Raw genomic sequence first — 14,502 nt, 5'->3', positions numbered from 1 at the left:
CAAGCAATTCTCTTGCCTCACCCTCTGGAGTAGCTGGGACTGCAAGTGTGTGCCACCACACTCGACTAATTTTTGTATTTTTAGTAGAGACGGTATTTCTCCATATTGGCCAGGCTGGTCTTGAACTTCTGGCCTCAAGTGATCCGCCCACTTTGGCCTCCCAAAGTGCTGGGATTATAGGCATGAGCCACAGCTTCCAGCCTGATTATTTCCATTTTAAAAAAGAATAATTGAAGTAACCTTTGTTACCAATGGAATGAATTAACCTTCTAGTATATTAATTCTCACGGTTTAGGTTATTTGAACTAAGCTGAGAGAACAGAATACCAAAGAAGACAATAGACTTGCTCAGAAATATTTAGAAGTAAGTCATTCAGTTGCCTGAACTGGAACCCTCAGGCCAGAGAGGTTCAAAATCCTGCACTCTTTTTTTTTTTTTTTTTTTTTTTTTTTTTGAGATAGAGTCTCCCTCTGTTTCCCAAGCTGGAGTGCAATGGTGCAATCTCTGCTCACTGCAACCTCCACCTCCCGGGTTTAAGCGATTCTCCTGCGTCAGCCTTCTGAGTAGCTGGGACTATAGGTGCACGCCACCACGCTCAGCTAGTTGTTTTTTTTGTTTTTTTTTGAGATGGACTCTCGCCCAGGCTGGAGTGCAGTGGCGTGATCTTGGCTCACTGCAAGCTCCACCTCCTGGGTTCATGCCGTGCTCTGCCTCAGTCTGCTGAGTAGCTGGGACTATAGACACCCGCCACCATGCCCGACTAATTTTTTTTTGTATTTCTAGTAGAGATGGGGGTTTCAACCTGTTAGCCAGGATGGCCTCGATCTCCTGACCTCGTGATCCACCCGCCTCGGCCTCCCAAAGTGCTGGGATTACAGGCATGAGCCACTGCGCCCAGCCTAATTTTTGTATTTTTAGTAGAGACGGGGTTTCACCATGTTGACCAGGATGGTCTCAATCTCCTGACCTCGTGATCCACCCGCCTCAGCCTCCCAAAGGGCTGAGATTACAGGCGTGAGCCACCACTCCTGGCCAATCCTGCTAATTATTAATATCAGAACTACTTGGTTCAAAGGAGTGGAAATAGGGCAACAAGGGGTGTAAATTTGAAGAGTTAGGTGGAATGCTGATTAGCAAGTTTTCCAGGTAGGAGAGTTAGTTGGGGTGGGGGATGCTAATGTTAGCTTATCTCTATGTTTATATATTACTTATTTATTTTTGAGATAGGATGTAACTCTGTAGCCCAGGCTGGAGTGCAGTGGCACGAACACCGCTCACTGCAGCCTTGAACTCCTGGGCTAAAGGGATCCTCCCACCCACCTCAGTCTCCAAGGTAGCTGAGACCACAGGCATGTGCCACCATGCCCTGCTAATTTTTTCGGGTTTTTTTTTGAGATCTCTTGCTGTGTTGCCCAGGCTGATCTCAAACTCCTGGCCTCAAGCGATCCTCTTGCCTTGGCCTCCCAAAGTGCTGAGATTATAGGCATGAGCCACTGCACCCAGCCTATATTTTTTTTTATAGTGACATTTAATGCACAAAAGAAGATATTGCAGCATCAATGCAGATAACGGAACAAAACAAACACTATCCACCTTAAAAACACAACTATTTTTAGTACTTTTGTACCAATCTGTGTGCTGTTTCTCTATCTTCTACTTCTTCTCCCTATACCCTCACCAGGTAAGTAACCCCAGAGCTGCTGGTACATTTGTGTGGATTAAAAAAGACACCTGGAAGGGGCAGATACAGCCCTGCTTGGCTTCCTGTTTTATCACGTGTTTATAAATCTAAACAATGACATGGAACTTATTATACAATGTTTTAGGCATAAGTTAAGAATGATTTAGCCAAAAAAAAAAAAAAAAAAAGCCAGGCGCGGTGGCTCACGCTTGTAATCCCAGCACTTTGGGAGGCTGAGGCGGGTGGATCATGAGGTCAGGAGATCGAGACCACGGTGAAACCCCATCTCTACTAAAAATACAAAAAATTAGCCGGGCGTGGTGGCGGGCGCCTCTAGTCCCCGCTACTCGGAGAGGCTGAGGCAGGAGAATGGCGTGAACCCGGGAGGTGGAGCTTGCAGTGAGCCGAGATTGTGCCACTGCACTCCAGCCTGGGTGTTATAAGAGCGAGACTCCGTCTCAAAAAAAAAAAAAAAAAGAAGAATGATTTAGCTCACCATCATAGACCTATATTACTGGTATGGTGAGGCCCTCTGGCTGTCCCTCCAACAGAAGTTACCACCCTCCTCAGTCGGGTTTCTCATTCCTATGCATTTCTTCTTACTACTTATGTATGTATTTCCAAGCAATACATAGAATTGCTTTGCATGCTTTTTAGCTTCTTAAAAATTGGTTTTATATTGTATGCATGCTGCCACCTGCTTTTAAGGAGCAGCAACACGTTTGTGAGGCCATCTGTTTGTATGTTGTTCTAGGGCTTTGCTGTCCATTTTGGTAGCCAGTAGCCACAGCTGGCTATTTAAATTAATTAGAATCAAATAAAATAAAAGATTTAGTTCCTCAGTCTCACTGGTCACATTTCAAGTGGCCAGTAAGCACATGTGGCCATTGGCATCTGTATTGCATAGCACAGATTACATTCTGTTCCATCATCACAGCTAGTTCTCTTGGACAGCCCTGCAGGGCATTTTTTTGGTTTTTGTTTTGTTTTTGTTTTTTGCTAGAGTCTTTATTGCGTAAATATATTACTATTTATATATCAATTTTTCTATTTATGAGCATTTGGGTATGCTCATAATTTGCTGTTACAAATTGTGCTGCATAAGCATTTTGTTTGTGTGTGTATAGATGATCTCCTTGGGCAATTGTGTTAATTTCTCTTGGGTATATACCTGGGAGTAAAATTAAGATAAGGGCATTTTCAGCTTTACCAGACCCCGTTAAGTTACTCTCAAGTGGTTTTATCAATGTATATTCTAGAACCAACATTATGTATCAGTAACATTTGGTAACTTCAGGCGTTTTTTTTTCATTCTGCTGAGTGTGAAAAATGTGTTTTGACTATGGTTGTCATTTGTTAGAATACTTTGTTAAAGCTTTTTAAAGAATCTTGGTCCCTCTACCCCCCTACCCCAGGAATTTTGATTGGGTAGGACCTGGGGATTATATTCATCTTTATATGCAGAATTATATTACCTGTTACTGTTAGGCCTGATTTAAGAAGTAAAATAAGGCTGGGTGCAGTGGCTCATGCCTGTAATCCCAGCACTTTGGGAAGCCAAAGTGGGCAGATCACTTGAGCCCAGGAGTTTGAGACTAGCCTGGGCAATATGGCAGAAACCCTTTCTCTACCAAAAAATACAAAAATTAGCTGGGCGTGATAGCACGTGCCAGTGGTCTCAGCTACTGGGGAAGCTGAGGCGGGAGGATTGCTTGACCCTGGAAGTGGAGGCAGCAGTGAGCTGAGATTGTGCCACTGTACTACATCCTGCATTGTCTCAAAAAAAATTTTTTTTAAGTAAAATAAGTTCGTAATTCCAAATGTGGAAAATGGAGAACAAGTTAATGAAATGTTAATCCTACTACCAAATAATAACTATAACCTTCCTTTCAGTATTTTTCTATGTATATACAACAAAATTGGGGCACTATTTAATGCAGATAATATATATGGTTAGCTCTCATTAATGGGCTTCACATTCATGGATTCAACCAACTGTGGGTCAAAAATATTTAGTGTGCTTGGAGTACATCCAAAAAAAAAAGAAAATTGTAATCATATTAATAATAAAATATTTGGGAAAAAACATTGCTTCTATCTGTACCAAACATGTACAGACTTTTTTTCTTGTCATTATTCCCTAAGCAATACAATATAACAACTGTTTACGTAGCAATTACATTAGGTATTATAAGTAATCTAGAGATGATTTAAAGTATATGGGAGGCCGGGCGCAGTGCCTCACGCCTGAAATCCCAGCACTTTGGGAGGCTGAGGCAGGTGGATCACTTGAGGTCAGGAGTTGGAGACCAGCCTGGCCAACATGATGAAACCCCATCTCTAATAGAAATACAAAATTAGTTGGGCATGGTGGCACACGCCTGTAATCTCAGCTACTCAGGAGGCTGAGTCAGGAGAATCGCTTGAACTTGGGAGGCAGAGGTTGCAGTGAGCCAAGATCGCACCATTGCACTCCAGCCTGGGTGACAGAGCAAGACTCTGTCTCAAAAATAAATAAATAAATAAACAAAGTATATGGGAGGATGCGCATAGAGTATATGCAAGTACTACACCATTTATTTATTTAGAGACAGTCTTGCTTTATCGCCCAGGCTGGAGCGCAGTGGCGTGATCTCCTCCACCTCCCGGGTTCAAGTGATCCTCTGGCCTCAGCCTCCCGGGTAGCTGAGATTACAGGCTTGTGCTACCACACCTGGCTAAGTTTTGTATTTTTAGTAGAGAGGGCATTTCACCTTGTTCGCCAGGCTGGTCTCGAACTCCTGATCTCAGGTGATCCGCCCACATCGGCCTCCCAAAGTTTTGGGATTACAGGCGTGAGCCATTGCGCCTGGCTTGTATGTGTGTATATATATGTACATGGTTTTGTCTTTTCCTTTTTTCACTCAATAAGCATTCCCCAAATCTGCTTTGGAGTGCATGATTTTATTTTATTTTATTTTATTTTTTTGAGATAGAGTCTCAGTCTGTTGCCCAGGCTGGAGTGCAGTGGCGCGATCTCGGCTCACTTCAAGCTCTGCCTCCTGGGTTCATGCCAGTCTCCTGCCTCAGCCTCCCGAGTAGCTGAGACTACAGGCGCCCACCACCCCGCCTGGCTAATTTTTTGTATTTTTAGTAGAGACAGGGTTTCACCGTGTTAGCCAGGATGGTCTTGATCTGCTAACCTCGTGATCCACCCGCCTTGGCCTCCCAAAGTGCTGGGATTACAGGCATGAGCCACCACATCTGGCCTGGAGCATGTGATTTTAAATGTCTGTGTCATTTTTCCTCTTCTTGCCTAGCCATAATCTATTTTACCACCAGTCTCCTATTGTATTGAGGTTATTGAGGTTATTGCAGTTTCCTACTATGCTAAATGGCTCCCAACAACAACAATTTGATGGTTGATGGGCTATGTGGAGAATTCACTTTTTTTGTTGTTGTTGTTGTTGAGAAAGAGTCTTTCTCTGTCACCCAGGCGGGAGTGCAGTGGCGTAATCTCAGCTCATGGCAACCTCTGCCTCCCAGGTTCAAGCGATTCTCCTGCCTCAGCCTCCTGAGTAGATGGAACTACAGGCACCTGCCACCACGCCCGGCTAATTTTTTTTTTGTATTTTTAGTAGAGACAGGGTTTCACCATGTTAGCCAGGATGTTCTCGATCTCCTGACCTCGTGATCTGCCCGCCTCGGCCTCCCAAAGTGCTGGGATTACAGGCGTGAGCCACCGTGCCTGGCTAATTTTTGTATTTTTAGTAGAGACAGAGTTTCACCATATTGGCCAGGCTGATCTCGAACTCCTGACCTTGTGATGTGCTCGCCTCGGCCTCCCAAAGTGCTGGGATTACAGGCATGAGCCAAATCTTTTTTTTTTTTTTTTTTTTGAGACCGAGTCTTGCTCTGTTGCCCAGGCTGGAGTGCAGTGGTTTGATGGTGACCTCAGCCTCCTGGGTTCAAGCGATTGTCCTGTCTCAGCCTCCCAAGTAGCTGGGATTACAGGCGCGTGCCACCATGTCTGGCTAATTTTTATATTTTTAGTGGAGATGGGGTTTCACCATGTTGGCCAGGCTGGTCTCGAACTCCTGACCTCAGGTGGTCTACCTACCTTGGCCTCCCAAAGTGCTGGGATTATAGGTGTGAGCCACTGCACCCGGCCTTGTTGTTAGTCTTAACTAGATTGTTGATTGAAATCCTTAAGCCCAGAACTGTATGTGAAGGATGGTGGAGGAGAGTGGCTCAGGCATTCTAGGCAGAGGCATTCTTGAGCTGAGGAAGTGGAGGAGAGAAGGTATGTAAGTTACCTGTTTTCGGGTGTTCATTCCAGTGGATAGTGGATGCCACTCCCGGGCAGACACTGTGGGTGCCTCACCTGAAAGACTCCTGATTCCCTGATGGCATTGTTGGGTGTATTTTTTCTTTATAAGCCTAATGCCAGTGGAGTGGGTAAGGCAGGTACCACCTTTTGCATCTGCTGCTACAGATTAGGCAGCTTGGTTAGGTTTTGTTTTGTTTTTAATTGTTACGAGTTAGTTTGAACCAAAAGGGATGTTAAGTGGAGTGTAAGAAGCACTGAATACTGTTATCTGAGAGGAGTTATAAAGACCAGGGCCACTGGGCAATCGCAGAGGCATTAGGAATTTGTGGGCTTTCCCTTTATAGCATTGTCATTATGCATATCTGCATCTCTGCATTCCAACTTTCACATTTTCAGTTCCCAGGAGAGAGAATCTGATTGGCCTGGTTGGGGCCCTGTGCCCACTTCTGGCTGTCACCTGTGGCTTTCTTCCCTCAGTTGTAGACCACACTCTGGATACCTGGGACCCCTGAAATCTCCTGCCCAGACAACCCCAAGCTTCTCAGGATTTTTTGTAGGCTGCTTCCCTGTTCTGCCTGTGCAGTGCAGGCCTTGTCACAATGTCTGAATGCTTAGGCCAGAGACGTGGGGGTTTGGTGAGAAAGGATGAGCTGGGTAGCCACACTCAAGTGCAGAGCCACCAGTATTGTGGGACAGAGCCAGGCATGGGAAGAGAAGTGGGCATGGATGGGGGCTAGCCTTCCCGATGTGCCTTAATCTGGCATAGAACTCCTAAGGAGTGTGAAAATTTCAAATTTAATCCAGGCCTTCCAGGTGGTTATGAAGAAGGCGTGTTTGTCAAGACAGGATAATACAATATTCTCCATTTAATAGCTTGTTAATGTGATTTATAACTAAATATGTAGACATGATATATGGGTCTTCATTCATACTCTTGCCCCAGGCCCTGAAAGTGTTAGCTAACAGGCAAGACCTGCCTGGGACTGAGATTCTAAAACACAACCCCCACCCCTAACTCCGTTTCATCATATAGTAGCCTAACATATTAGTTGGTTTATTGCTTATAGTCAGGCAAACAACAAAGACTCCGAATTGAGCTCTTGGTAATTTTTGAAACCTGCCTGGTAGATAATACTGTGTTTCCTCATTCTGATGGCATTCCCAGACCATATTGCAAATGACTTGATGTGTATTTTCAAACTTGTTGAGAAGGGCCTGGTGGTCTATATAGCAGGCATTAAATGTCACCAGGCCGACTTCATGACTTATCTTTTGAGGTCATTGACCTCAAAAGATTTGAGGGCAGTGAAAACATCTTGTGTACTATCTTTAACAATGGATTTAACTCCTAAAGGAAAGCCACCTAAACATGACTGTTTAATCTTTTTTTTTTTTTTTTTTTGAGAGTTTCTCACCTTTTGCCAGGTAGTGTAGTTGGTTCTACCTCCAGGGTCCAAGTGATTCTCCTGCCTCAGCTTCCTGAGCAGCTGGGATTACAGGTGCCCGCCACCACACCCGGCTGATTTTTTTGTATTTTTAGTAGAGACAGGGTTTCACCATGTTGGCCAGGCTGGTCTTGAATTCCTGACCTCTAGTGATCCACCCGCCTCAGCCTCCCAAAATGCTAGGATTACAGGTGTGAGCCACTGCACCTGGCCTGCACCCAGATAATTTTTGTATTTTTCTTTTTTTTTTTTTTGAGAGTCTCGCTCTGTCCCCTAGGCTGGAGTGTAGTGGTACGATGGGTTCACGCCATTCTCCTGCCTCAGCCTCCCGAGTAGCTGGGACTACAGGTGCCCGCCACCACGCCTGGCTAATTTTTTTATATTTTTAGTATAGACGGAGTTTCGCCATGTTAGCCAGGATGGTCTCGATCTCCTGATCTTGTGATCTGCCTGCCTCGGCCTCCCAAAATGCTGGGATTACAGGCATGAGCCACTGCGCCCAGCCAACAATTTGAACTTCTGTCTGTCAAATCTATATGCATCCTTAGCAAGCTTTGTAAACTGCCTGGTAACTGATAGATCTTGTTTCACTTAGCTTCCCAAATTACGCTGTTATCATCTTGTCTCTCTGTTCTTTAAATATCTGGTTGGGAGGGTGTGGAGAGAGAGGGAGGAAGAAAGACACCTCTGTAAATTTGAAATTATTTGCATCCCGCCACCACCCACCACCAACCTTTTTAAAATATAGAGACACAGAGTCTATACCGCGCCTGGCCTAAAATAATTCTTTTTAGAGACAGGATCTAACAATGTTCCCCCAGCTTGGCTATCTTAAACTTCTGAAGGGTAGCTAGTTCTAAGAACTGCTTTTTTCTGGCTAGGCACAGTGGCTCACGCCTATAATCCCAACACTTTGGGAGACCGAGGCAGGCAGATCACCTAAGGTCAGGAGTTTGAGACCAGCCTGGGCAATATAGTGAAATCCTGTCTCTACTAAAAATACAAAAATTAGCTGGGCGTGGTGGCATGCATCTGTAATCCCAGCTACTGGGGAGGTTGAGGCACAAGAATTACTTGAACCCAGGAGTTGGAGGTTGCAGCCAGCTGAGATCATGCACTGCACTCCAGCCTGGGTGACAGAGGGGGAGACTGTCTGGAAAAAAAAAATAAAATGTTTAAAACAAAAAACTTTTTTTTGTATGTGTGTTTATGTGTGAACCATTTGTAAAAGTGGTCCCAGCATGATGCCACATGTGTCATTTCCAAATATTTCAGTCTGTATTTTTTTCTCTCTCTCTTTTTTCTGTCACCCAGGCTGGAGTGCAGTGGTACAATCTGGCTCACTGCAGCCTCGACCTCCTGTGCTAAAACAATTCTCTTGCCTCAGCCTCCTGTGAAGCTGGGACCACAGGTGCATGCCACTGCACCCAGCTAACTTGTAGAGATCGGGGTCTCACTTTGTTGCCCAGGCTGGTCTTTGACTCCTGGACTCAGGTGATCATGCCACTTTGGCCTCCCAGAGTGCTTAGATTACAAAAGTGAGCCACCACACTCAGCCGTAAATTTGTCGTTGTTGTTGTTGTTGTTGTTGTTGTTGTTTTTGAGACAGAGTTTCGCTCTTATTGCTGAGACTGGAGTGCAATGGCGCGATCTCAGCTAACTGCAACCTCCCCCTCCTAGGTTCAAGCGATTCTCCTGCCTCAGCCTCCCAGGTAGTTGGGATTATAAGTGCCCGCCACCACGTCCGACTGATTTTTGTATTTTTACTAGAAACGGGGTTTCACTATGTTGGTCAGGCTGGTCTTGAACTCCTGACCTCAGGCGGTCCACCCACCTCAGCCTCCCAAAGTGCTAGGATCACAGGCGTGAGCCACCGTGCTTGGACTTGTAAATGGTACTTCAAAGTAAAATATATGTCATTGCATTTGTCAAGATAATTTGATTGAGCTTTGTAGGTCCTGGCCATCCTGCCTATCACTGGGCTTTTTGCAAATGCTGTTCCTGCTTCCACAACCTGGAGCTTTGTCCCATCCCCTTTATTGTTTCTCTTGCTGTTATTTATTATTGTCATCCATCATCATTAAACCATTCTTCTACCAAGAAACATTTAATTTTTGTTTTTGTTTACTATTACGAAAACGTTTTATAGAATATTGTTAGACTTACATTCTTGCCCCTCATTGTGGAAGTATTCCTGTAGTATGAATACAGCCAGAGGCTTTTTAGTTTAGTTTTGTTTTTTTTGAGGAGTCTCACTCCTTCATCCAGGCTGGAGTGCAGTGACACGATCTTGGCTCGCTGCAGACTCCACCTCCTGGGTTCAAGCGATTCTCCTGCCTCAGCCTCCCAAGTATCTGGGACTACAGGCGGCCGCCAGCACGCCTAGCTAATTTTTGTGTACTTGTAGAGACGGGGGTTTCACCATGTTGGCCAGGCTGGTCTCGAACTCCTGACCTCATGTGATCCGCCTGCCTCGGTCTCCAAAGTATTGGGATTACAGGTGTGACCCACCGCGCCTGGCCCAGCGAGAGTTAAAAGAGCCAGAATGGAAGCAGGTCTTTGGAAGCTTGGCTGTGTCTTCCTTCAGTGCAGGGAGTTTGTGTTGTCCATCCCCAGCTTCTAGGGAAGCACACAGTGAGTGCTCAATAAGCATTTCTTGGATCAAATGGCCCCTGCTTCTTTTAGTGGTCAGTAAACTTTAAATAATGAGATTTTTCTGCGATAGAGAAGAGCAACTGCCTTGTGATTGAAAGCCAACATATGTTATTCCTAAGCAGTTCTGCCTTTTTTCCACAGAAGGTGGTCTTCTGCCCTGTTAAAGAAGCCCTGGAGGTGGACTGGAGCAGTGAGAAAGCAAAGGCTGCTCTGAAGCGCACGACCTCCGACTACTTTCTCCTTCAAGGTGAGGCCTCAAAGCACAACTTACCCAGGGAGGGCTTTTGGCTCTGATTTCTGCAAATGTGGTTGCAAGGTCCAGATGGTTTTGTGATGTTTGCCTTGGGTGGCATTCTTCATTGGCTAGTTCTCAGTGATCACTTGAGAAATGGGTGATCACCTGAAGGGGGTGAGGTCTACCATTGAGCTCTGGGTTCTAATGACTTCTGCCTTTTTTACTTGCTGAAATGACCTCCCTGTCAAGTTGACTCTATGGTAATAATGTTACAGGTCACAGATTGAGCAACCTCTTTTTTTTTTTTTTCCTTATTTTTTTTTTTTGAGACAGAGTCTTCCTCTGTCACCTAGACTGGAGTGCAGTGGGGTGCAATCTTGGCTCACTGCAACCTCCACCTCCTGGGTTGAAGCGATTCTGGTGTCTCAGTGTCCCCAGTAGCTGGGATGACAGGCATGCGCCACTGCGCCCGGCTAATTTTTGTATTTTGAGTAGAGATGGGGTTTCACCATGATGCCCAGGCCCTGAAGTGCTGGGATTATAGGCATGAGCCACCATGCCAAGCCTGATCAACCAACTTCTCTTCACCCCCCCTTTTTTTTTTTGAGACAGAGTCTTGCTCTGTCACCTAGGCTGGAATGCAGTAGTGCGATCATGGTTCACTGTAGCCTCTACTTCCTGGGCTTAAGTGCTCCCCATGTCTCAGCCTCCTGAGTAGCTGGTACTACAAGCACACACCACTGTGCCCAGCTAGTTTTTGTATTTTTTTTTGTAGAAGTGAAGTTTCTCCATGTAACCTAGACTGGACTTGAACTCCTGGGCTCTAGTGAAATCCCCACCGTGGCCTTCCAAAGTGCTGGAGTTAAAGGCGTAAGCCTTGGCCGGGTGCAGTGGCTCACGCTTGTAATCCCAGCACTTTGGGAGGCCGAGGCGGGTGGATCACGAGGTCAGGAGATCGAGACCACGGTGAAACCCCGTCTCTACTAAAAATACAAAAAAATTAGCTGGGCGTGGTGGCGGGCGCCTGTAGTCCCAGCTACTCGGAGAGGCTGAGGCAGGAGAATGGCGTGAACCAGGGAGGCGGAGCTTGCAGTGAGCCGAGATGGCGCCACTGCACTCCAGCCTGGGCGACACAGCGAGACTCCGTCTCAAAAAAAAAAAAAAAAAGGCGTAAGCCACCAGTGCTTGTTCCCCTCTTCAGAATTCTTTCTGTGCCTCAAAACCAGCCTCAAGCTCATGAAAGGTAGGGTTTTTCCTCTTACTATTAATGAACTACTTAGCAGTCCATCTTTGCTGGTGGTCAGGAGACTGTTAGTAAGTATTGGTTGGCTTTTCAGTGTTCTTCCTGTACCTGGCACTTCTTTGTTTGTTTTTGAGACAGAGTCTCGCTCTGTCCCCAGGCTGGAGTGCAGTGGTGTGATCACTGCAACCTCTGCCTCCCGGGTTCAAGCGATTCTCCTGCCTCAGCCTCCCGAGTAGCTGGGACTGCAGGCGCGTGTCACCACACCCAGCTAATTTTTATTTTTAGTAGAGACAGGGTTTCACCATGTTGGCCAGGTTGGTCTCGCTCTCTTGACCTCGTGATCCACCCACCTTGGCCCCCAAAAAGTGCTGGGATTATAGGTGTGAGCCACCGTGCCTGGCAAACCTGGCACTTTTAATTTTTATTTTAATTTTTTTTTTTGGAGACGGAGTCTAGCTCTGTCGCCCAGGCTGGAGTGCAGTGGCACGATCTTGGCACACTGCAACTTCTGCCTCCCAGGCTCAAGCAATTCTCCTGCCTCAGCCTCCTGAGTAGCTGAAATACAGGCGGGCACCACCATGCCCAGCTAATTTTTTTTTTTTGAGATGGAGTCTCACTCTGTTGCCCAGGAGAGCAGTGGCATGATCTTGGCTCACTGCAACCTCCACCTCCCAGGTTTAAGCGAGTCTCCTGCCTCAGCGTCCTGAGTAGCTGGGATCACAGGCACCTGCCACCACGCTTGGCTAATTTTTTGTATTTTTAGTATTTTTGTATTTTTTTGTATTTTCACCATCTTGGCCAGGCTGGTCTTGAACTCCTGACCTCAGGTGATCTGCCCACCTCAGTCTCCCAAAGTGTTGGGATTATAGGCGTGAGCCACTGCACCTGGCTGCGGCTAATTTTTGTATCTTAGTAGAGACAGGGTTTCACCATGTTGGCCAGGCTGGTCTTGAACTCCTGACCTCAGGTGATCCGCCTGCCTCAGCCTCCCAAAGTGCTGGGATTACAGGCTTGATAATTTTTTTAAAAGTATTTTTTTTATGTTATTTATGCATTTATTTTTTTGAGACGGAGTCTCACTCTGTCGCCCAGGCTGAAGTGCAGTGGCGCAATCTCGGCTCACTGCAACCTCCACCTCCCGGTTCAAACAGTTTCCCCGCCTCAGCCTCCCCAGTAGCTGGGATTACAGGTGCCCACCAGCACACCCAGCTAATTTTCGTATTTTTAGTAGAAACGGGGTTTCACCATGTTGGCCAGGCTGGTCTCAAACTCCCAACCTCAGATGATCCACCTGCCTCGGCCTCCCAGAGTGCTGGGATTACAGGCGTGAGCCACCATGCTCAGCTGGATGAACTATTTGAAAGTCCCGAATATCCATTTGTATAGAAATAAATGGGTTGAGCAGGAATAAGTGTTGCATGTGAGTGGGCTGCACTCAGAAAATGCCTCCTCTTGATAGTGGGACCAGGTGTGGAAGAGGCACCAGCAGTAAGAGCAGAGTCTTCTCCAGTCCGGGGTTCCATGTGGGAACAGTGCCTGGGCCCTTTGGGAGAAGCTTGTTGCTCACTGCGTTGCACATAGAAAGCCCTCAGGAAACAATGGCTGCTAGTTCGCCAAGGTTTGGGTTTGACTTGAGCATCTCTAACTGCTGCTTATGAAAGGAGTCAACTGGGCCGGGCGCGGTGGCTTGCGCCTGTAATCCCAGCACTTTGGGAGGCCGAGGTGGGTGGATCACGAGGTCAGGAGTTCGAGACCATCTTGGCTAACGCGGTGAAACCCTGTCTACTAAAAATACAAAAAATTAGCTGGGCATAGTGGCAGGCGCCTGTAGTCCCACCTACTCGGGAGACTGAGGCAGGAGAATGGCGCGAACCTGGGAGGCGGAGCTTGCAGTGAGCCAAGATTGTGCCACTGCACTCCATCCAGCCTGGGCGACAGAGAGAGACTCCGTCTCCAAAAAAAAAAAAATAAGGAGTCAACTGGCCTTTGAGTTTTGCATAATCCAGTGGTTCTCAACTGGGGACATTGGGCAGTGGTGTCTGGAAACATTTTTTGATGTTAGAGCTGGGTGGGGAGATATTACTGGCATCTAGTGAGTAGAGGATAGGGGTGTTACGCAGGACAGCCCCCCGTGACAGAGTTATCCAGCACAGAATGTCAGTAGTGTGCTTAGGTGAGGAAATCCTGATTTAATCCTCTGCAGTTTCCAGAGTATTTTCTCATTAATCTCAACATCACAGGGGTCATTGAACTGAGGGGACAAAACTGATATCTAGGAGCAAAGTGAATATTGAGTGCAGGCCCACATGGTGGAACCCTGCCTCTACTAAGAATACAAAAATTAGCTGGGCGTGGTGGTGCATGCCTGTAGAATTGCTTGAACCCCGGAGGCAGAGGTTGCAGTGAGCCAAGATCGCCCCACTGCACTCCAGCCTGCGTGATAGAACAAGACTCTGTCTCCGGGGGAAAAAGAAAAAGAACAAGACCTTTGGAATTAAAACAGACCTGGCTTCCAGTGGCACTGCCATTTTGTTTTAGATGGGTGATCTTGAGCCGCTGACTTTAAATTCCCTGAGCCTCAGATTCCCTTCTGTAGCTGGTGGTGTTAATAGCACTTGCCTGAGGGCCTTTGTGAGATGAAGGTGATATACATGGAAAACTCCTGGCACAGAGCAAGTCCTAGAGAACTCTGTCATCTGTGAAGATATGTGCTTTTTTTCTTTTCTCTTTTTTTTTTGGCGTGTACACTTTTCAATTCCAGAGTAGATGATCTGTGATTGACTCTGTTTTTCCCTTTTTTTATTTTATTATTTTTTTTTGGAGATGGATTTCAGCTCTGTCACCCAGGCTGGAGTGCTTTGGCATGATCTCGGATTCTGCAACTTCTGCCTCCCGAGTAGCTGGGATTACAGGCGCACACCACCTCATCCAGC

At 46.4% G+C, this 14,502-nt stretch overlaps 1 protein-coding gene across 2 annotated transcripts in view; it reads left to right on the top strand.

Moving 5' to 3' along the window:
• Nucleotides 1-14,502, top strand: part of SAE1 (SUMO1 activating enzyme subunit 1) — a 79,382-nt gene that overhangs the window by 29,539 nt on the left and 35,341 nt on the right. For both annotated transcript variants that reach the window (XM_058425204.1, XM_032169354.2), the window contains exon 6: nt 10,233-10,338. In XM_058425204.1, coding sequence (XP_058281187.1) covers nt 10,233-10,338 — 106 coding nt within the window. The remainder of the gene's footprint in view (nt 1-10,232; nt 10,339-14,502) is intronic.

This window comes from Hylobates moloch, unplaced genomic scaffold (genome assembly GCF_009828535.3).
Source record: "Hylobates moloch isolate HMO894 unplaced genomic scaffold, HMol_V3 SCAFFOLD_12, whole genome shotgun sequence".
In the NCBI taxonomy this organism is placed as follows: domain Eukaryota; kingdom Metazoa; phylum Chordata; class Mammalia; order Primates; family Hylobatidae; genus Hylobates; species Hylobates moloch.
The sequence above is the reverse complement of the archived record's forward strand: the minus strand, read 5'-3'. Positions and strand labels throughout refer to the sequence as shown.